Genomic DNA, 23,280 nt, shown 5'->3' on the forward strand with positions numbered 1-23,280 from the left:
GTTTAAAGAGACTGTGTGGCATCCTAATAAGGACAATGTTGGATGAGGACTATGTAAATGGTCAGTGGGTGAAGGGGGGGGCAAATAAAAACTCACCTAGGGTGCCACATTGGCTAGGGCTGGCCCCGCATAGATTTATACTTTATTAAATCCGAGAGAATCGAGAAACCGAGAGAGAGAGAGAGAGAGAGAGAGGGAGTGGGGGGTGGGGGGGTGCGGACTACTGTATGAGTGGAGCGCCGAGTCATCTCGTCCTTAGAATGCTGACAGCAGTTCCAAGTGGATCAACTATGCACCCCCGTGTATAAACGGCATTTTTATTTGACATTTGTTCTTCGGACTTGGTATAACTTGCTCACACAGCGATGGATTTCCTGAATGACTCCAATTTCTCTTTAGGATACATCAATGCAACATTAGGTGGGTGAACGCTCAGTTATGTGTCATATTGTTGTCTTTTTTCTTTGTTTGTTTATCATACTTTCAATCACACTTTCATTTCCTACAGATGCGTCACAATATAAGAGAGAAACATCACCATCCATGTCACACCTTTTACAACATTGCTCCAAGCTGTGTTTTTTGTTTCACTTGGTAAGTTTTTCTTCATCTGCGTGACTTCTGTCCTTTTTGTGCACTTACGCCCACTACGTTGTCTGAAATTGCCCATTTGACTGTTTTCAACCCGTTCTCATCTCTGAATCAATTCAAAAATCCATTCGAGTCAAATCCATCCACTCCCCGCAATCCGGTCCAAGCAATTGCTCTTTGCTTGCTTTTACGATTGTCATTCATTCGCACATCACTGGAAATCTTGCAAATTGAAAGCCTGTCAGTGCGTCTTGCCATTGATGAATATACTTGAATCGGAGCAATAATTTCATCATGTTTACTTTCTGTTTCGTCACATCGCAAAACAGAATTAAATCACATTTATCCGGTCACTCCCTTTGAAATAGAATTTACTCCCAGTTAGGCAGAAAGTTTAAACTCCATCGAGTTCACCTTTACGGATATTAACAATTTTGCCCTTTCTTCGCATTTGTCCGAACTCATTTCCATTGCCCTTTCGCTTCCGTCCCTTAATTAGTGGTGTGCAAAACTGCAAATTTTGGTATGGATCCAATGAATAAAATATGGTCAGTGTCAGCAATGATGTTTCTGAAGGATTCAAGTATTTTCAATGTATCATCCAAAAGATACATTTCAATGACTAGTCATGAACTCTGTGTAATTTTATCATGATTTTTTTTCCTATTTCTTTTTTTTGACCCAGGTTTGGTTATTTATCAAAAGAGTAGAAAAGATGCGTAAAAATATCATTGTACAATGATATGTTTGTATCTTTTAGACTTAAAAACTACATTCCTTAACCTCCAAATGGGTCAGTTTGATCCACAACATAACAGGAGGGTTAAAAAACAATAAAGCAAAAACTGTACATAATTTGGACAAAGATTCATGGTGAAGAAAAAATATTACTCTTTCAAAATACATTACTTTGTACTTTCTCTGCATTTTATTTTTATGACTATTAAACTTTTTTTAAACTAACAAGGTAATCACTGGGAAACAAATAATGTTTTTCCAGGTTCTGTTCCCAAAATATATCTGCAGTAACTGAAATCCATTAAGTAGGGATTGAACGTTTTTATTTTGTTGCCATTTGTTTGATTGTTTCTTTTGTTCAATACTAAAGACGTAACATTGACATTTTCTTTTACTGGTCTGAAAAGGAAGGAAAACAGCAATAAAAATAGTAAGGTTAAGCTGTGAAAGAAAATGTTAAGGTCATAAATGAGAATCTTTCATAGAATAAAGCCGCAATAACTCACCACAATGTAACAAGTAAACAGTGTGCAATGACATGGATGACATCATTTTATGTATAGCGTATTTCTCTGCATACAAGTTGACCTTGTGTTTGACAAAAACGCGAGTATAAGTCTTTCGTAGTCGCGCATATTGTAGCTGTTCAATTAAAACACATGATGCGAATTATTAAAATAATTATGGTAGTTTCAGACGCATTTCTTCATCGTATGTTGAATAACATACTCTTGCGTTTATGGAGGGAAGGGGTGGAGCACAAATGAGACAAGTGCGAGGCAAAGTACGTGCGTGATTTGACGCAAATGCTGAAACTAATGTTGACACAATACAACTATTTGAAGTTTCAGTGCTTTGATTTTTTGACGCAGCTGAATATGAATTTGACAAAAAGCTCTAAAAGTCATCATCACTATCTGACACGCCATATAGCTCCTTACAATTAAATCTCGTACATCCTGTCCTATTTCCTCATCAATTGTGCAAACATCTTCGTTATTCTTGGGATCGATTGGATCGCGTGGTTCGGTTGCTCTTGACATGCCACTGCTCTCTTATTTTTGTCTTGGACGAAGCCATCTTTTCCTTTTCATAATGGGTCAAAGTCTACCAGAAAAACAAAGAGGCAATAAGGCACCGCATGACAAAAGTGCATTTGAAAGTGCAAATACGCTAAAAAGGATGCATACTGTATCAAATTAGAGGCATATATAATCATGTTAAGCCTTGTAAATGACATGATATTATTTATTTTGCATTCGAATGAATGTTATTCAGATATGTGAAGAATATTCATTAGGTTTTGAGTTATAAGTCGACCCCCCCAATATGGGGGTTGAAAATGAGGAAAAAATATGGTAATTTCTCCAAAAACTGATGAGGATCAATAAGAGAATTGAAAAGGTATGGACAACGGAATCTGAAATATCAATTCATATCCCTACTGATTAGCCAAAACATTGGTGTTATTATGTTCTGGGTGGTTTTTGTTGTGTGTGGGTTGGTATCGGGGTTGTATATTTTATTCTGTTCTGGGCTTTTGTTGGGTTTTGTTCACGTGCTTAGTTATTTCATATTTCTGTTTCCCTTGCGTCAGTGTCTTATGATTGCGTTCACCTGTCCTCATTAACCTGCTTCCCTGGTGTGTGCCAATCAGCTCCCTGCACCTACTGTGTCTTGCCTAGGTGTTCCTTCTCATGTAATCGGTTTTGAATGTACTGTATTTAGTTTCCTCTTTCCTTTCGGTTCTTGTAGGGTCATAGTCGATGTTGACAAGTCTGTTAATTTCATGCCCATTTGTCTGAGTTCTGTTTTCGTTTACAATTCCAGATTTTGAGTTGCTTATTTTGCCATTCCTCGTCTAAGTTGTTATTATTATTATTTTTAGCAAACGCTGCCTCCAGCTTCACCGGAATTTGGGTCCACAACATTCTACCACCTCATTCACCACGTTGAAACGTGACAGGTGTCAAACTCCAGTCCTCGAGGGCCGGTATGCTGCACGTTTTCAAGCTCCTTAAGAGCTTGCTGATGAGCAAATCATTTGAATTGTGTGTTTTGGGGTGAGGAACCAGGAAAACATGCAGGTAAACAAGTCCCCGAGGACCGGTGGTTGACACCTGTGTGCTGAAATGTCCTCCCCAATGACGGCCTTTGTCTTTTTTCGCTGATTTGTTGCATCTCCAGCCGCGGACAGTCCTCAGCACTGCAGCACTATTTTACTGGTCATCTTCGGCATCATCTTTCTTTTTGGCATCCTGGGCAACAGCATCGTCATCTACACCATCATGAAGAAAACCAAGTGCCGCGCCAAACAGACCGTCCCGGACGTCTTCATGCTCAACTTGTCCATCGTGGATGTCCTCTTCCTGCTTGGGATGCCCTTCCTGATCCATCAGTTGCTAGGCAACGGCACGTGGCGTTTCGGAGCCACCATGTGCACAGTGATCACGGCGCTGGACTCCAACAGTCAGATGGTGAGCACGTACATCCTCACGGCCATGACCCTGGACCGCTACGTGGCCACGGTGCACCCCATCCGCTTCAACTACATCCGCACGCCCTGCGTGGCCTCCCTCGTCATCGCCGTGGTCTGGGCTCTTTCCCTCATCACCATCATCCCCGTGTGGCTGTACGCCGACCTGATGCCCCTACCCGGCGGCCTGGTGGCCTGCGCCTTGCTCCTGCCCGACCCGGTCACCAACACGTACTGGTTCACGCTGTATCAGTTCTTCTTGGCCTTCGCCATCCCCCTGGTCATCATCTGCAGGGTCTTCTTCAAGATCCTGCAGCACATGTCCACCAGCGTGGCGCCGCTGCCCCAGAGGAGCCTCAGGGTTCGCGTCAGGAATGTGACGCGAATGGCCGTGGCCATCTGCTTGGCCTTTTTCATCTGCTGGGCCCCCTACTACATCCTGCAACTGGTCCACTTAGGCGTGCAGAACCCCAGCGTGGCCTTTTCCTACGCTTACAACATCGCCATCAGCATGGGCTACGCCAACAGCTGCATCAACCCATATCTCTACATTGTCCTTAGCGAGACCTTCAAAAGGCAGTTCCTCAGAGCCGTGCGGCCGGACAACAGGAAGTTCAACGTCCATTCCAGCACCACAGAGGGCGGCAGTGTGAGCATGAGGATGGTGCCGGAAGGCGCTCATCTGGAGCCAACACGAAGGGAGATCCCTTCCGGTGTCGCCCCGCAGTGAAGCGGACGCAAAATCCCTTTTGCTTTTGAGTCAGAATCTACTGAAGAGGTTTAGGCCTAGTGAGTTAGCAAAATGGTTTCCAGAATTCTCAATTTTATCTAGCTAGCTAGATAGATATTTAACCCATTTTAGATCTATCTATCTATCTATCTATCTATCTATCTATCTATCTATCTATCTATCTATCTATCTATCTATCTATCTATCTATCTATCTATCTATCTATCTATCTATCTATCTATCTATCTATCTATTTCCATAGTCACGTTTTTCTACTTCTAACAGGAAAGTAAAATAATCAAATAGTAAGTACATATATTTTGAATCAAGGATTTCAGAGAAAAGAACGAGTTCCAGTAGTTTTCTTTGGTCCTTGAATGGAATTATTCTCTTGTAAAATACAACTGTTGAACAAAGTGATCAAAATAGAGACTGAGCTATACAGGCATTTTTTTCTGCTCATAGTTTACATAGTTGGTGGGTTGATTTGCCAGATCCTGTGGAGGGAATTTGAGCAGGGTATTTTAATCTGAGAAGATATGCCAAAGACATACAAAACAACGTGGCATATGAATCTGTTTTTTTACATGGGATTTTTCCCCTATTCTCGTAGTGGAAACCTGAAGTCAAACAACCTATAGCCTACTGTAGTATTCTTTAGTACAATGTTCTATAGTATGTGAGAATCCTTTCAACTTTTTTTTTCTTCACCGGCCCTAATCCTCTTCCATAAAAATCCAATCTGAATTACATTATTAACTGGCTTAATCCGCCACCACTTAAAAATGTAATTAAAAAGCTACACTTTCAAAGATCGACTGTCAATTTTCAAGATGGCTAGAGCTAACCTTCAGGGGAAAAAGTACGAAAAGTACGAGTCCAGTACGAAAATGGCTTTATACCCTCTGTGATATGGCTGCACGATTATGCCCAAAACAATAATAACGATTATTTTGGTCAATATTGAAATCACGATTATTCATCACAATTATTCATCATGTTTGGTCAAATGTCTATTTATCAATTAGCAGTCAAACTGTCATCTTCAGTCATTTCAAACCGAATTTATTCCAATTTTGGGTCTCGATTGACAACTAGCACTGTATATATTAGGAATCAGGTGAGAAACTCCATTTCACACTGGTAAATATATTAGAGAAAAAAGGACATGTCATGCAAACATGTAGGAAACATTGCCCCCTGGTGGTAGGATGACAAAGTGCTTGATTTGACATGAATATCTTTTAAAATGTTAATATGCTAAGGATCAGCTTAATTAATCGTGGCAGGCAATATCATGATCGCAATTAAAATTCTACTAATTGTGCAGCCATACTCTGTGAAGATACTTACGTAAAGCTAGCCATAAATGGAACTTATAGCGGAAAGGCTATTTTGTATATACAAAAAACTATCGGACCCTGGAGTGCCTGCCCACCGACCAAGAGTCAAATTAATCAACCAAGTAAGTATTATAATTATTTTTTATGTCCCATTTCTGAAAATTTGAGTTTTTCGACATTAAAAAGGCTTAGAACTTTGCCAACATTTACAAAACATTTCTAATCTGCTAGTATGGTGGTGTCTTGTGCACACAAAATAACCAACTTAAAGTGTCCTTCCTTTATAGCATAGCAAAGATCTCTTTAAAAAAAAAAAAAAACATCCATTTTACATAAAGTGACTCTTTTTAGGAACTTGTAGATGTTTTAAAGGATTTTTGCACGGATGCTATTTTTCTTTAATATACCCAATCATGCAGAAACACCTAGTTCCCACCACAAGTGATAAATTATTATGATCACGTTGAAGCTCAAGTAAGCAGAACTGCATTGAGTTTGGCCAGATGCGCAAATTCATGCAAAATCTCAAGCGAAGATCCAGCCAGCTGTCATGCACAAATCTGCTGGCAAGGTGACAAAAGGCAATCCGCCAAGTTACTGTCATATCAAGCTCGGGCTCTGTACCCATTTGCCATGGTAACCGAATCCAGAATTACTGTACCACTGGCCCAACGGCACACGGGGCCAGGTAGAAAGGAGCTTAATCGCTGGAGCCCAAAAATAAAAGTACTGTGCCGCATTTCAAGCATGACAGCTATGTTATTAAGTCATTCAATGTCAGTCCAGTTCAAATCGTTTTTGAAAAGTTGTCAATGGCAGTGAATGAACCAGTCACAGACGCGCATGGTTTTAGGTGAATCACAACCCTAATATGACGCCTGAGAAAATACAAGGGGTGACGAAATGGACCTCGAAATTCTTTATCCACTACCACTTTGAAGATGGTCATGTGAGCGGCGCAAGCTGATCTGTGATTGGCCGTGACCGGAGCACTGTGTGACAGTGACATTTTCAATCGACAGCTAGTGGCAAAATTGCTGCCTTATTCATAATACAAAATATCAATCAGAATACAATCCCGTGTTTAAACTCGCGGCGCCGCATAGAAAATTGTATAAAGAATTTTGGAGGTCGACTCGTGTTATTATTCAAAGAAACTGTATTGGGTTTTAAAGTTCACTAAAAAATGTACCCAAATAAATATTTGAAAACCGTTCTATGATATTAATGACTAATTTTTGAACATTTACAGTAATTCCTGCATGTACCACAAGTGCCACAACAAAACTACAATTGGTGCACTAAAAGTTGGCATTTAAAGAATACTTCTTTACAATTTATTCAGACATGTTTTCATAAAAAAAAAAAAAAAAGTTCACTCACATATGCTTGTGTTGTCTGAAACAGAAATCTACCTACAGCACAGTTTTCTTTTTTTGTTTTTGCTACGTACGGTGCAGATATTTAATTTATCCTTTGGACTGTCTAAATGCAAAAATATAAGCTCATTTGGTAAAACATAATCATTGTTTGTGTTAACAGATTTTTGATTTCCCCTGCAGAGAAAGACATTATGGTAACAATCAGTTGTGCTACAATAATTATATATGTTGTATGTTTGGAGACTCAAGAAAATAGCTTTGAATATATTTCCATGAATCAATATCATGCTGCTCATGATGGTGTATATTTTGTCACTTATATTTGAAAAAAAATAAACCGGTACTTCAAACATCAATGTAATGTTTTCATTAGCATTGTGATTATAATGTTTTATAAAAGCAAGCCTGTCAAAGTGCAGGAATCGATGTCGCGCTCAAAATGTCGAAAATGACTGTGAATGTAATTTAAAAAGAAATGAATAAATTGTGTTGACATGTCCTGAGATCCCAGCTGGATTGCATTTTGTCTAATGCAAATTCGCAAAAAGAGCAAGTGGGAAACAATACTTCTCACTCGCAACTGCTCATTTACACAATCAACATGACAACGGCATTGATCAACAGGATTAGTGGGCGCTTCCACGATAGCAATCAAGTCTGAGGCTGAAACAAAATTGGATTTGAATGTTGTAGTTGAAAGTAAATCATCTCAAATGCAAAGTACTGCCCTGTCATTTAAAAGGTGACTATGTCATTACATTCATGTTATGAGCAGTCCAAACTAAATAAATGATATTGCAAGCACCATATCTGGGCAAAAACGTGAATATTGTTTTAAAACAAAAAAAATAGCAAAAATACTCATCTGGGCTAACGCAAACAAGGATTTAAAAAATGCTACCTGAATGTAAACATAAAATGGAAAACTCCAAAGGCATACTGGACAAAAATAAGTGAAGTGTGCTGTTAACCTTTAAGTGAAGGAGTTCTAAACACAAATGGTGCTGCAACACACATAGACCAACATGTAGCTCAACATATTTTTACAATTCATACAATTCAGAGGCATATATTCTTTATTGTCTGCAAAGAATGCAAAATATTAGTAACCTACAACACAAATGAAAGAAAAAAATGTGACAAAAATCAGCATTTTTCTTTGTATTATAACATGATTGTTTTGTCTTTATAAAGTATAATATTATGGAGCACATTTTAGACTTTTGGGGGGTCAGGGGTTACTCCAAAGCGGTATAGAAGTGACTGTAAAAGATGAACTGTTCCTTGCTTTAATAATGTTATTCATTTCTGTAATGGCACATTATTATTTTTTTACTAATTTTTTACAAATATATATTATTATGCAAAATTGCACTTGTGATAATATAGGTACAGCACGACGAGGTTCATGCCTGTCACCAATTTATGGAATCTTAAGCACTTTTCTGTTTAGCTTCAACTCACTTCTTTTCACTTTTGTTTTCCTGTTATAAAAAAAAAACCAACCCTAACACAGAAGTCGAGAACAGCAAGCCTGTCGGCATGCAGCAGCCGTGCGGTCTTTGAGATCTTAGATTAGAAAAGAAAACCACAAAGGATGCTTATCTATCCATCAGTGATTTGCTTTTGTGTGCTAGCTATTTGGTAATAAGTCGTATCAAGTCTGTGAGTTTATGACAAGGTGTTAAGAACGTGACAGGAATTTGAAATGGGTTGTGTCATGATTTTGTAAATATTTCACAGTGAAATATGTACATAGAAATTGCATTTGGCACATTGTTGATTTATTTTCTTTTATATGAATTTTACGGTACTTATGCTTCTAACAAGGAAGTGAAACATCTTGTTTACTGAAGCAGCACCTCTTAGGTTCGGGTTAGGCTGCCTCGCAGTCTTCATGATGTCGAGGGTTAGGGTTAGGGTTAGGGTTATTTTATGTTTTTGAGAGTCCAGAAATGTAATCTCGGGGTCCTTACTTCATATTTTTTCAAATATTTTAATGTGCGAAGCTAGAGGAGTGTCTAAAAATGTCTGGTAATAAAATAATGAATTATATGCAACATTTTACTGCATTCTGCCACTTTTGCAAAATCTCATGATTTAGCTAATCTCAATTTTTTAAAATGACTAATTGAATAAGTCGGGTTTTTTTTTTTTAGCCAGCCCAACTAAACACTGCGAAGAATGGATGATTGCTCTTGTGGTACATGTGATTTTTGGCAATTTGTTAGAAAGACTCATTTGAGCTTTCTCCAGCGATGAGGATTTTTACTACTGTGCAATTGGCCGGTTGGAGATGTCCCCTGCAGTCACAGCTGGACGGGATTCAATTGTTTCTGAAAATTCCCATTGATTTTTAGCTCAAACTGCGCACAGAAAGTGAGGAAAATGTGCCTGAAAAAGAGGAAAAGAATGAAAGGCTGATTTTTTTTACAGAGAAGCTGTTAGATTGATTCGCGGCCGCATACAGTGCAGAAGAAGAAAAGAAGTGTGTTTCAAAGCTTTTGTCCTTGAGATGGTTTGAAAGCTTCGATGCTGGTAGAGCGACATCCATCAAAACATTTTCCGCTTGTTTTCATTCGGATTGCGGGTGAGAAGGAGCCAACCGACTTTGGGGAAGAGGAAAGTACGCCTTCGAAAATCAGCAAAACCACCGGCCTGCATTTAAAATATTTCTATAAATTGGATGAATATTTCTAATATTCTTATGTGTTCTTTTAACAATGTGAGATGGACTCGGTCACTCTGGCCGAATGTGATTAATCCAAGTAATAAAAGCAACTACCATTTATGGAAAGAATGTTTGATTTATTGGAAAAAAAAAACGTTTTAAAATTGTGTGCCGAATGTTCAGAAAATAATAATGTATACTGATTTAAAATCATTTTATTAACTTATTTATATCTTATCCAAAAGACAGCTGTGCATATTTTTTACAATATTTGCTTAAATGCTAAAAAAATGTTAAAAACTTTTGTGCAGCAGCTAACTTTCAATTTTAACAATTTTTCAAATGTTCCCTCAGTTATTTCAACTTATCACAAATGTTATCATAAATGTTCATTAATCACTTTTTCTGATTGCAGGTGTACCTCATTTTTCATTTTTCCTCATCAAAAAGATACGCCTTTTTTTTTTTTTTAAAGAAACTCAAAAGAGGGTGGTAAAAATAGCAAAACCGTTACTGCGGGTATTAATGAGAACATAACCCCTGCGAAAAATGAGAGAATAGTGGTGAATTAAAAAAAAAAAATCAAATTAACAATTCATTGCACAGCCCAATTTTTTTGTCCAATCAGATCTGAGCTTATATGTGTTGCTATACAAGTGTAGCATTCCCTGGGCCACCGGTGCCAAACTCAAGGCCCGGGGGCCAGATTCGGCCCGCCCCAAAAAGCTAATTATGACCTAAAGTTTTTGACTAAAATCCCAAACTTCAAAATTGAAACCTGAACGTTGTCTTCAAGTTTTTTAAAACAAGGCGGACTTAAAAGAAAAAAGAAAACGATAGTACATTGTCGGTGATGAAGGAATTTTGTGCTGAGTGCAGGCCCAGATTCCAATCTCAGGCCCTGCCACTGATTCCCACGCGTTTTAACTAATAGATAATGTTGTATTTCCAAATAAATTGGACATCAGGTTTTCATCCCACAAAAGTGCAAATGAGCTTCAGTCCTTGCTGCTTCTTAGACTTTGCCTCCGTCTTGATTATTAAATCTTGGTGCAACAACTCTCACTTCCACTTGTGCATGCGTTAATGACTTTCTTTCAAATGGGTGATTAGTATTTTTACTTTGCTCTTGCTGAGGACGTGATGAGTCAGCCAAGAGAGGTGTCAACAATCTTCAGTTGAATCGCTGGTACAGTATATAAAAAGTGCCTTGACAAAGTAGTCAAAACCCTTGAACTTTTTCACATTTTGTTACGGCAATTACAAACATGAATGTATTTTTTGATGTTATTTGACTGTGACATTGTAATCACATGAAATGGGAATTACGTGAAGAAAATCTGCCGTGTCATTTGGTTGAGTCATACCAAAATTAAAAATAATTCAAGTCTGTGGCTGTTAATATGTCACAAGACAGTGGCAAAGCACATATATATTCTCACCCTAACCCGTTATATGTATATATATATATATATGTATATATATATATATATATATATATATATATATATATATATATATATATATGTATATATATATATATGTATATATATATATATATATATATATATATGTATATATATATATATATATATATATATGTATATATATATATATATGTATATATATATATATATATATATATATATGTATATATATATATATATATATATATATATATACAGTATATTATATAGTATTATACATATATACATTATACATACACGTGTATACACATACACACACACATTATATATATATATATATATATATATATATATATATATATATATATATATATATACACAGTATATTATATATATAGTATTATACATATATACATTATACATACACGTATACACATACACACACACACATATATATATATATATATATATATATATAAACATATACGTATATACACACGCACACACACACACACGTATACATATTTCTATCTAGTATGCAGTATTTGAGCAATGACAGTGGGTGTCAGTTTTGCTGAATTCCAGGACTAGCGCTATGACTCATTTTTGTAAAGGAATCGTCACAATTCTAAATTCCCTTTTCTTTGTTCCGTAAGACACCACGTTGCTGGGCGCAACTGACGTCCACTGGATGTGGAAGGGCTGCGATTATGAGCAAGAAAAATCCACTGAATAAAAATGACCATAATAGAAATAATAAAATGCTTTATTCGTGGGGTTGGAAAAATAAAGTTATACAACTCGATGTGATTCTTACATAGTCAAGGACTGAGCGCTTATAAAAGATGTGTACAAGAGTCTAGACAGCCTCACCCTTCAAAATATACGTCGATTCACTTCATTTAATCTCCGGCGCACACATATTGCGGATTGGGATGACTCAAACATAGAAATCTTGCATATTAAATGCTTGCGTCGCATTTAAGTGCTCAGCTTTAACGAGGTGAAAGTGGACAAGCTTGAATTTCTGTTAAAGGAAAATAATGAAAAATGTTCTTCACACTAAACTTTCCATGGGAATGAATGAAGTTTATATTCCAAGGGACACCAGCCAATCACACATAAACAAACAATTCTACACTTTTGCAGTCGACAAAATAATGTATTTCATGTTAACTTCCCGTGGATATTTACTGCAAATGTTCCTCTCCTTTACAACCTGAGCTAACAATTAGTCGTCGTATTTGTGCATTATGCCTTGAGATACAAATTGTGTTTGTTCCGTGACCTTGCTTGAAGCACCACGTAAGTGTATCTCAAATAATCAATATCATAAAAACTAATTGAAATAGGCTTAATCCATTTCAGCTTTCATGATCAATTTTTTAATGTGTTTTAAGAAAATTGTGAAGTAAAATAAGTCATAAAAATAGCTATTAATAATATTGTAATGTATCCATATTGACCTAATTCAATGTAATGTCAAACATTAAAAGCGTTTGTTAGTTTTTATGCTCCTATTCAATGCACATCGTGCTACTGCTTAGTTTTTACGCACCTTGGCAGCCAGGGGGCAGTATATTACCAACAAACGGATACATGATACTGTACTGCGGTTGCTTTGATGTCATTTTTTTTGTTTTGTTCCATAATTAGCTCCACAAAAAAGATTGAAGTCTCCTTTTTAAAGACATTTTGCTAAAACCTCAGCTTCCTGCCAAGTGAATCCAGTTCATCTGACATCCATCCATCCATTTTCTGTAACTGCTTCTCCACACTAGGGTAGGGTAATAAAAAGTGTGCGCAAGACGAGCGAATGAGAGTGACAGTGTTGCCACGTTCTTCATTTGTCGGTGTCACGTAAGGAATGTAATAATTTATGGCCAAGTAAAAAGCAGCTTTTGTCAAGAGTGTGCTGAACGGCAGCATAGTAATTGGAATCCATTAAATCAATTCACATATGAAATAACCATGAGGCATCAAATTAAAGCACATTTTCAGACCACAAAAATGTCATTAGATTGCCTGTTATGAACTGAAATCCAATTTTAAAAAAAAAGTCTAATCTATTGATGGAATGTAAAAATTCACACAAAAATGAACACATTGTTTTAGGGTAAAATTGATGACATGAGTTCACTCCTAATTAATGATTTTTTTGTTTGTTTTCTTTGCATATTGCATAAAATGGTGCTATGTTGGCTGTAGTGCCATTTAAATTTTGACCGCCTTCTTAGATTTTTTTTTCTGAAAAATATGACTATTCTGTTCATATTTTCATGAATGCACTGGGAAAAGAAAACATGAGCCAAACTTCAAAATACGGAAGTAGTCCACCACAGCCAATTTTCAGACATAATTAATTTAAAAACAATGCAATGGATTTCTTGAATATTTCTAAATTAAGCTCATGTTATCTATTTTTAAGTGTGGATCATCATTTTATTTATTTATCCTGATATTGCAATAAATAAATATAAATATACATATATATATATATATATATATTATTTTTGGGGGGGGGTAACGTTTAATAGACATTTTTCGCTGAAAATCGGGACCTGCATACTTTTCCATTCTTTGTTTCTGTTTTTTTGTTTCTTCTACCAACTTAGGTCCTTATCAGAAGTAAATTTCAACATGTTTGCTGGTACCTTTTTGATACGGATCAAACAGGTCCCAACAAACATTCACACCAATTGCCACACGGCCTAAATTGGATTGTGTGAGCAAGCCATGAAAGGAAATAAACTGGCAAGCATACAACCGCAAAACATTGGAACACGACATGAGGCAGATGTGCTAACGACGAGACTAGCATGCTGGCCCCAAACACATTTAATGAAGACATAATAAAGTGTGTTTGAAAAATGCTCTGGACTGATGATTCATAGATGGAAACCTTATCCAGACACCTTTTGTTAGTTGGAATGTGTGAACATGCGGCGTGAGCAAAACAAGGTTGATATGAGAGGCGGACAGCCAGAGACAGATGTCTCATCAGCGTTTAAAAGAAGGGGACGCAAACGCAATCATTCCGTCTACGTAGCCAATCATTATTCGCTTCTGGCCGCTCTTCATTTCGACAAACGTTTGACGAGCGAATGCCTTTATCGGAGCGAAAAACAGACTATTTTTGAAGGGTGAGCCGTGGTGAAGGTGAAGTTGATCCAATCTTCTTCTAATGGGATGAATCATTCACTGAAAAGATGTCCAGCAGCATGGAAAAAGACACAGTGAGACTTTAAGGGAAATCATTTGGCGTAAATAGCTAACATTAGTTGGATGTGCTAGCCGCTAAATGGTTTGCTGCTACATGGAAAAGTTAAAGATAAATTGTTTTCACAGTTTACATGAGTAGTTACCCTGTTGGACATTTGTATTCAAAACATTCTATAAAAGGTTGTGTCTGACCACATATTTAGTGCGAAAACAACCGAGTACCGTAATTCCCCAAATATAAGAGGCACCCTTATTTTTGGGGTCAAATTCTGGTATTTTCTATGTTACCGTGTGAAAGATGCACCAACACTTAAGCAACAATGTAAAAACTATAGCAAAACTGAACGGAACTAATCTTTTGTAAACTCTTTATATTTTTTTGTGTTCATATTCGCAAGTTATATACAGTATTTGTTGCACTATAACCGTGTTTCAGACTACCTACATTGTGAGCGACGTCCCACTCGTTTAGCTCGTCCCGTTACGATAATTACTGGGCGAAAGAATCCGGACGATATAAAAATGCAAATGGGGAAAAAAGTGCGTCTTAAGTTTGGGGAAATGCTGTAAATCTTCTCTGCTCTGAAAATGCGTGTGTGAGCAACCCATTTTGGGCTTTATTCCCCTAAATGTGGGTTCTGCTTTTGTTGGCAGAAATTGCTGTATTTAAAAAAAAAAAAAAAAAGAGAGAGAGAAAAATAGAGGCATCATCATGGTAACGATGGCCAGACCCCCCACAGATAAATTTCAGAAAGACAAGAAATAAAACAAATGAGAATAATTTTAAATTTGTTGCAAAAGAAATACAAATATCTCTCTTTCAAAATATTGCCCAGATTTTAAATCATGTTTTACAATTGGAAGAGTTTGGCTCACAAACAATTTTGATTTTCATTATTTCGTGTCAGGGGGGGATAAAAAAAATAAAACTTTTTAATCAGCACAAACTACTATTAAAAAATAAGTTAATTATTATTGGAGTTTGTAATTTGACCAAGCTTGACATATTGATATAAAGAATAAGGAAAAGAGGTTAAGAAAAAAAAAATGCTGCCCCTGAAGACATTGACACACATTGATAAATTATAAAATACCACGATCCCGAATGTGTACCTCACAGTCGTCACTACTTTAGAGTTAAAGTATTTGATGAGTTAATGAGTTAAATAGCTGAGGTCAATTAGCAGCAAAAAAGCCATTGTACATTCTCATCAGTGAACACAATCTGTGTGTCGTGATTGCTAGCAGATTACAAAAAAAAGAACAAGGATGAACTTAAATAATAAGACGCAGATATGCTAGGTGTATCTGTTGTCAGTTTGATGTGCTTGCAGTGCTTAAAAAAATAGAAGATCCACCCTAAACTGCATAGAATTTGCTCAGGCACTTGATTCAAGTCTTGTTAGTCAAGAGACGTCGCAACGTGGGCTCTTCATATTCAAACGTAGAAGCTTCACGTGCTTCATCTGAGTAGCAAATTGCGCTCTATTGCTTTGACTTTACGGGCTGGAGGTCCTTCACCGCGTCCTCATCAGAAGCTGGACTCCGGGACGTTCTTTTTGCGTCCCAGAGACGTGGTGCTGTAGCGAGTCCTCGGCAGGCTCCCATAAGATGTCTTGTCCGCGTTGGGGCTGCGGATCTGGGGCGAGGGCGCGGATGTGCCGTTGCGATGCAGCGAGGCCGTCCTCCGGGCGCTCTGATCCGTTCGGGCGGGGAGACTGGATGAGCTCTGTGAGCGCCTGATGTCGGATGAGCTCCGCCCAGCTTTCCCGTTTGAGAGTTCTTTGTCGTGAGACTTCCCCCGTTCGCCTCCGGCCGCTCCGTTGGACAACGAAAGCCTGGACAGAGTCTGCCTTCCGGAGTCCTCTTCTGTGGACCTCCTGGAGTCCTTGTCTCTCCTCAAGAAGTTGCCTTTAAGGAAAGACATTAGACCGTCGTGGCTCTTGGGCTTCGCACCACCTTCGTTCGCAGCACGCCGTTCTCCGTCCGTCTGGTCGTCTTTCTGTCTTCTGAGAGTGCCTCCCAGAATGCTGGAGCTGCTTTGAACACCGGAACTGGACGATTGCTTTATCTCCTGCTGGGATTTGGAGAAGCTTTGCCTCTTGGAGTCCTTTCTCCTGCTAAGAGTGTTACTGCTGCCTTCCTCTCTTAGCGCGCTGTCTTTTCGGCGCCTCAAGCTAGATGTTTGCTCTGATGGCCGCGTCTGGCCCTCCGGCACTTGTTTGGATTCATCTCCTGCTTTATCTACATAACCGATTCTCCCTGCGCTGGAGGATCTGACTGCCCGGCCGCCATTTGCTTCCTTGGAACTTCGAGGTTCGTTCATTAACGACTCTATGGGATCCTTGGTGCAGCGAGGCCGTCGACCGGACTCCAAATACTGGACAAGCTCCACTGGGGCGGGATCTTGAACATCCGGCGCCGCCGGCTCAGGTTTTCGTCGGTCTCTAGAACCGAGCGACCAACGCAGGGGTAACACCTTATTCAGGGTGTCCTTGGTCTTGTTGGGTGCCCTCATGCTGACGCTCCGCCCTTGCAGTCCCCTCACAAAAGGTCTGCTCTCAAAGCCCCCTTTGAAGTGACAACAGAAAGCACATCTTTAGTACAAGGTGCCACTATTTATGTGGAATATGGATCAGCCAAGCCTACAAAAAGTGCAAATCTGTAAAATAATTGACATATTGATGCATACTTGGCTCGCTATTAAAACAACTATTGACGATCATTAAAATGTTCCAGGTCCAAACATGTGCAACGATATGCAATGATTTTGAAAGAAAGCTGTCAAAGTGAAGAAGTTAGAAACCCACCCACATTCTGGTTTTGTTTACTGGGGTGTGGGCTTACATAAGTGTCAGAGAAATCTATAAAGAAGACTAAGACAAGCCCAAATGCTATACTGTAAAATGGTAAACTCAGACCAGCCAAGATTGACTTTTCTTACTCGTAAGGGGCAGCAAAAGCTCACACGTCCGTGTTTGCTCATGAGTCTGTCAAAGCTCTGCTGTCCCAGTCTGCTTTTTATTCAATTCAGCAAAGCATTACACAATACAAGACATACAACTGACACACCAAATAGCTCCTCACATTTCAATGTGACTCAACGATATAATTCCCAGACATGCTCTTCTTCCTCCTCCTCATCTGTTCAAACAAGCTCATTACTCTTCCACGGGTAGTCAAATGATTTGCTGATCATCTTAGTTGGGATATTCTCCCAAGCTTTCTTTACCCAAAGGACAACTGAAGTGAAATCAGAACATGGAAGCTTGCCCTTCACTGTGTTCCTTGCCCCATTATCAAACATTTATTGAATATCATTAGGCAGATAATTGTTCATTTTATAGTTGTAAATGGCTTCTTTGCATTTAGTCATATCTAAAAGACTGGAAAGACATTGCAGTTTGGTATCATGCCCATTGGGGATGGGAGTGTTCTAATACTTTCCATGCTGTCACCTGTCCCTTTTAATTAATAGTGCTGCAGTCTCAAATACACTACTTACATTTTTTCCCTACTGTAATGAATGCCCAACACTGCAAATTAAACAGACATTTCCCCTGACCAGGGAAAATAATCGGTTGCTTTAATTGCAGCTGCAAATGCTCATTGTGCAGTATTTCTTCAGAGATGCCATGCCTGACTTGCTGGCTGTGATTCATCACCTCAGTGTATTATCACAGCACCTCAAATGGATGCCTCCTTCAGGAAAAATATAATAGGTAGTATCAGTGGGTGTTCATAATGACAATTTACTAGGACCACCATGAGTTTTAACAGAGATTTTGAGTGTTCTTGTTATTTACAGAGGTGGGCATCTTAATTATTTATTTATTTTTTTTTTGCTGGTCCTGCGGTCACCAGTGACTCAGTGCCGTCATCGTCGGTCGGCCATTTTTTATATATTTTTTTTTTCATTTAGCGTGTCCGTGTCACTCATCAGTCTGCCGGTGCTGACACACTGCCCACCTCTGATTACGTATTTGGCACGACACACCTTTCTCCCGGACCAAACATTAAATCCGTAAAGCTGGATTCCTAATGATGCTGCAACCCAGAGCATTCCACAGCACAAGTTGCTAACCACATTTCATTATTGGTCGAAACAGAAGCCTAATTGGAGAGACAGATCCCATTCAGCAAACAACTCTCCCCTAAATGACTTCCCCCTCTCTCACCTCCTTCCCCTTTCGAAGCATTTTCCAGGAAGACGGGCGAGTCAGGGGAGTCAGGAACGGAAGACGGGCAGGTGGTGGAGGAGCGTGACACCATGCTGCCTCGCTTGCTCTCTCCTGTCAGGCGGATTAACCAATGGTCTGACACTGAAGAACTCGTAGAGCCTGAGGGGGCAAACAAGGCAGCGGAGAAAAAAAAAAAGCGTAACCTAATTCATTATGTAAAACATTTGCTGGAACGTTTTGCACTTGGACTCGTACTGTGGATAAGTGTCGAGAAGTTCAAACTTTTAAGGTTCAAGCGCGCTCTGTGCCAAAATATTGACTCATCTTGATTATATAGCACGATTTTTTTTTTTTTAATGGACACTCACACACACAATAAATACATTCATACAGTCTATACATATATAAAATTAAAGTTAACAAATTTAATATGGGGTAGTTTGTTAGTTTTCCTCAACTACAGTAACATTGGTTGAGAGATTATACTCCATACATGGAAATTACATACTTAACTGATGCTGTGATTTGAATCAAAAAAGCAGAACCTCCCAAAGAGTAAGCCAGAAAATGTGCAAGGATTTATGACTTCTTCATGCACTGAGGCATCTTTAAGGATGAGTAACTCTTCAGTAAGATTTTGAGTCTTCTGCGTGTCCAATGTTTATGACCCGAGGAGCTAGAGTCTTGCCAATTCTGAGCTTTCCTCCACCACAGTCCTAGCAATTCCACATTCACCTTTAAGTATTATGTGAGGCATGTCAGAAAAATGCCAGAACAGGTGTCCCAAAAGATATATTTGAAATCCAAACTATTATGGCATCTTGACATTATCCACAACTTAAAAAAAAGAAAGAAAAAAAAAATCACATCAGTTCGAGTCATGCCAGGTCAGGAGAGTAGAGAGGTACCAGACTGGGAAATATATGCCCAAATAAAATGCGACTCATTTGCAAGGCCCAGCAAATAGGATTGAAGCTTGCCATCCTCCATTTTGTTTGCCAACATGTCTTGTTCAAACTGCCCTTTTGCAATTACTCAGATGACTATGCTGAGGTGACAACGAGCCTTTGCAAGCACTCGGCAGTGGAGGAATAGAATGAGGCTGATTTGAAGAAGGGAGCTGTCTACTTGACAAATTAATAATTGGCTGCTGAAGTTGTGTGAAGAATTTAATCTTAAAAGACAAGACCAGCTCCATAATTAACCAACCAAGACTTTGTAATGACATTTGCTAAAGACAGTGCTTATTTTAGAATTTTAATTGCAGTGTGCCCAAAATTTTATTTGACATAAGCAATCAAAGGATTAGTGTGGTTCCTTAAGATGTTCAAATGAATTCATATTGTTCTCATTTTCTCTTTCATAGAAGTATTTACTATATGAAGTACGGTAGCAGTCAAAGGTTTGGAAATAAAATCAGTTTAAAATAATCTCAAACAATTTAAGAAGTCAAGAAATTGAAAGTAAAAGCTCTTGATATAGCACAGCAGTGAAATATCGAAGAATCTACAGTCGATTCACAAATTCAAGACATCATTTTATGTGGCCCACAAAGACAAATCAAGCATGTCAACTTGTATGATGCCTGCTTCAAACTGAGAAACAGTGACTGACTTTTGTGTCCACCCCTTAAAGGGACAATGTGCAAGATTTAAACCGTTTTTCATTAAAAAGGAATAAATTAAACGATTATAAATGTCAAGTATAATCATAGGTCCAGTTATCATGAAATGATAATACATAGGGGAGGCTGCCATGTTTGTTATAGCGACGGACAATGGTAAATGCAGCACCTCCTGCTGGATCTTATAAAACAACCAAGTGACATGAAGTGATACCAAATGGAATTTGAAACAAAAACATGCAGCGCAAAGTCAAGGATCAAATCGACTGTCGAGGTGCAGACAATCCATGCTGTTTCAGCACTGATAAAACTTCAAATGACTTTATTTTGTTCCAGTCACACAGCTGTAATTCAACCATCTACTAGTGAGAGAGAGGATTGCTTCCAGGGCAGCTTCACCAACCTTGACGGCTTTATATCAAGCTATTTGCGCGGAAATCATTGTGCAAGGACACCTATCAGCCCATATTGGCGTAATCAAAGATCAGCGTCTATGCACCTCGGGCAGAACTGCTTGAGCTCGAATCAAAGACTCAATGGTATTGTTGACAAGGCTGATGTAGTTACATGAGGTTAGGTTAGCCAAAATCCTCATTGAAATTTCCTCCTGTCTATTTTGCTTTCACCGATTGTGTTTGGGGTCAATGCTACAGCACAAATAAAGCGGCTCAAATCGTCAACAGTGGGCGGCCACCAAGACAACATAGAGCGGCCAACTCTGTTGCTACTTGAAATGTTAATTATCCACTTTTCAGAGCAATTTCAGAGCAATTTTAGCAGCATCCAAATCCTACAGTTGCACACAGAGCAAACATGGTTCTCGCAAACCCAGAAGGTGGGATATATGGTATACATTAATGTTAGGTTTACAAAATTCTGATGTGTGTCCCAGTGGACCCTAAAATGGGGGTTGTTGTCACCTATTGGTGGCTGTGCATCAGAAAAGCGGTTTCTACTTTGGACATTTACAATGGAGCAGAATCAGATACTTCCTCACCCATCCCCGTTGAAAAAATGCAATTGACAAGCAGAGGTGGACAGTTCATCTGTCCTGTAGAACAGTTCGTAACCGACAGACCAAAATTTGGCTAATGGGCCGTCGAACGGCGATAACATTTTAAAAAACACATCCATCATTTTAATCCTTGTTGTAATCGTCTGCCACCTGTCACGTCATCCCAATGCTAATCACTTCATCCATGTAAATCTTCTAAATTTCCAAGAACTGTTTATATTGTCATATATTTGGGAGCATGGAAGTGTAAACACAGTCTAAATGGACAGCAAGCATGCTTAGTAAAAAGAAAAGCATCCTTAATGTATTAGACTGAATAATACTTTGTCCTCATTGAAGGTTGCCAGCATTTCTGGGAATTCATTGTTTGCGCTGCCTTTCAGAGTCATGGTTTCATGAACTGTGGCGCCGCTCGTCTAGGTACAGCATTCTGATTAATGTATGCATGCATGGAATATGAATTATGCAGCAAAATCTGTTTTTATACATCTCAGAAGGCAGCCATTTTGCCATTTGCTCTCAACTGAAAACGACATTGCAGTGCTGCTACGGTAACAACCATCATAAGTAGCTCTCCTGTTTTCTTAAAGTGGTCATGTGACTTTTGCAAGCTGTGACATGATTGGTTGTCGCCTGCAGCCTGACCGACTGTCACGTCATTTCAGTTGACAGTAAGTGGCTAAATGTCCATCCCTGAGAATGTTTAAAAGAAAAAAAAAGATGGATTTTGCTTGAAAAGACATGAAGTCAAATGATGTTATTCAATTCAAATGTGACTAACTCATTCGTTACTCAGCCTTAAATTTCTCATATGCAATGTCCACATCCATTCAGTCTGTAGAATGGATGATTACTTGCAATACAAAATCGGTAGACTCAAAACAAATCTCATCTCATTAATTTTGAGTGTTTTCATGCTATTTATTTATTTAATGATTTGGATTTATATATTTAATATGATTTGTCATTGTCCACGGGAATGGGAAGCATACCTCTGAGGGAGCTGCTAGCCGACCACGGTGGAATGATATTCCGTCTTTGGTAGAAAAGAATATAAGCCCCCCTGGTGCAGATTTCTTCCTCTGGGACCAGGTCCACACTGCTGTCATCGTAGCTGTACCACACACCGTCCACAGAGTTCCTGCAGTAAGCTGGTGATAAATATAAACATGAGTGTGTGAATTCGACAAGCGGAAAGTATCATTTCAGTAGGATTTCCTTGAACTCCAAACCCAAAATGTCTGCATGTAGAAAAATGTGGCTTCAGCTGAAGGCAGCGCAAATGACTTCAACTAAATGGAGTACTTGAATGGAAAAACGTGAGAGATAACACTCCTTGGTTTGGCCTTACTTGGTCGAGCAATCTATCTCATGCATTCCCACCATGTTTTATTTCAATCTTATAATCTGTAGTGACATTACCATGAAGTCATTCTTTCATTCTCTATCTGGACATTACTATAGGAGTATAGGAGGAAGTAGGAGGACATGCATTAATCTCAGAACAGTTTTGCAGACGTGCTAACCACCCCCACACTACCATCATTAAGTCATTTGGATACAAGAAGACAGCAGTTTCGAAGTGGAGCATGCATGTAGTCAGATTGCGTTCCCTTTGAAATGTGCCACAAAGTCTCTCTCATTACAACAGCGCAATCAAAGCGCTCCCTGTCCCATTTTACGCAGTTTGTGCACACAAGAGGAAAAGCCAATTATGCACAAAAAGTATTGTATAAAATCATTCACTGTTGAGAGCATAATTGAAATTAATGACAACTTCAAAACAACGAGGAAAGGACGTGCATGGACAGTGGATCTTCTGTATTCAAACAGACTCTGTCCCGCACGCCTGTCAGACCGTGCTTAAATTTGATTTCATA

At 38.7% G+C, this 23,280-nt stretch overlaps 2 protein-coding genes across 4 annotated transcripts in view; one reads left to right on the plus strand and one right to left on the minus strand.

The window, feature by feature from the left end:
* The first annotated feature begins 244 nt into the window (after positions 1-244).
* mchr1a (melanin-concentrating hormone receptor 1a) lies at positions 245-7,719 on the plus strand. 3 transcript variants are annotated; one of them, XM_088418565.1, is made up of 2 exons: positions 245-420; positions 3,517-7,719. In XM_088418565.1, exons 1-2 carry the CDS (start codon positions 366-368, stop codon positions 4,533-4,535), a joined length of 1,074 nt encoding a protein of 357 aa, XP_088274691.1. In that variant the 5' UTR covers positions 245-365; the 3' UTR covers positions 4,536-7,719. The 3 variants fall into 3 exon arrangements, with proteins under 3 accessions (XP_088274691.1, XP_088274692.1, XP_088274693.1); XM_088418566.1 differs by having other exon boundaries at positions 290-594; XM_088418567.1 differs by lacking the exon at positions 245-420 and adding an exon at positions 3,259-3,416.
* Positions 7,720-12,093: 4,374 nt separating this feature from the next.
* The window catches only part of usp43a (ubiquitin specific peptidase 43a), a 67,160-nt gene continuing 55,973 nt past the window's right edge, over positions 12,094-23,280 (minus strand). The window contains exons 14-16 of the mRNA XM_088420249.1: positions 22,393-22,551; positions 18,759-18,920; positions 12,094-17,151 (exon numbers count right to left, since the gene is read on the minus strand). Of these exons, the coding sequence (XP_088276375.1) occupies positions 16,112-17,151; positions 18,759-18,920; positions 22,393-22,551 (1,361 nt within the window). The 3' untranslated portion in view covers positions 12,094-16,111. The remainder of the gene's footprint in view (positions 17,152-18,758; positions 18,921-22,392; positions 22,552-23,280) is intronic.

Source organism: Hippichthys cyanospilos, chromosome 7 (assembly GCF_059441005.1).
Source record: "Hippichthys cyanospilos isolate Australia breed blue-spotted pipefish chromosome 7, RoL_Hcya_1.0, whole genome shotgun sequence".
Taxonomy (NCBI): Eukaryota; Metazoa; Chordata; class Actinopteri; order Syngnathiformes; family Syngnathidae; genus Hippichthys; species Hippichthys cyanospilos.

Excerpts from the sequence above, each read along its gene's own strand:
- mchr1a (XM_088418565.1), top strand. The coding sequence starts at position 366 with ATGGATTTCCTGAATGACTCCAATTTCTCTTTAGGATACATCAATGCA. Across the intron at positions 421-3,516 it reads ATACATCAATGCAACATTAG|CCGCGGACAGTCCTCAGCAC; the intron begins GTGGGTGAACGC and ends TTGCATCTCCAG.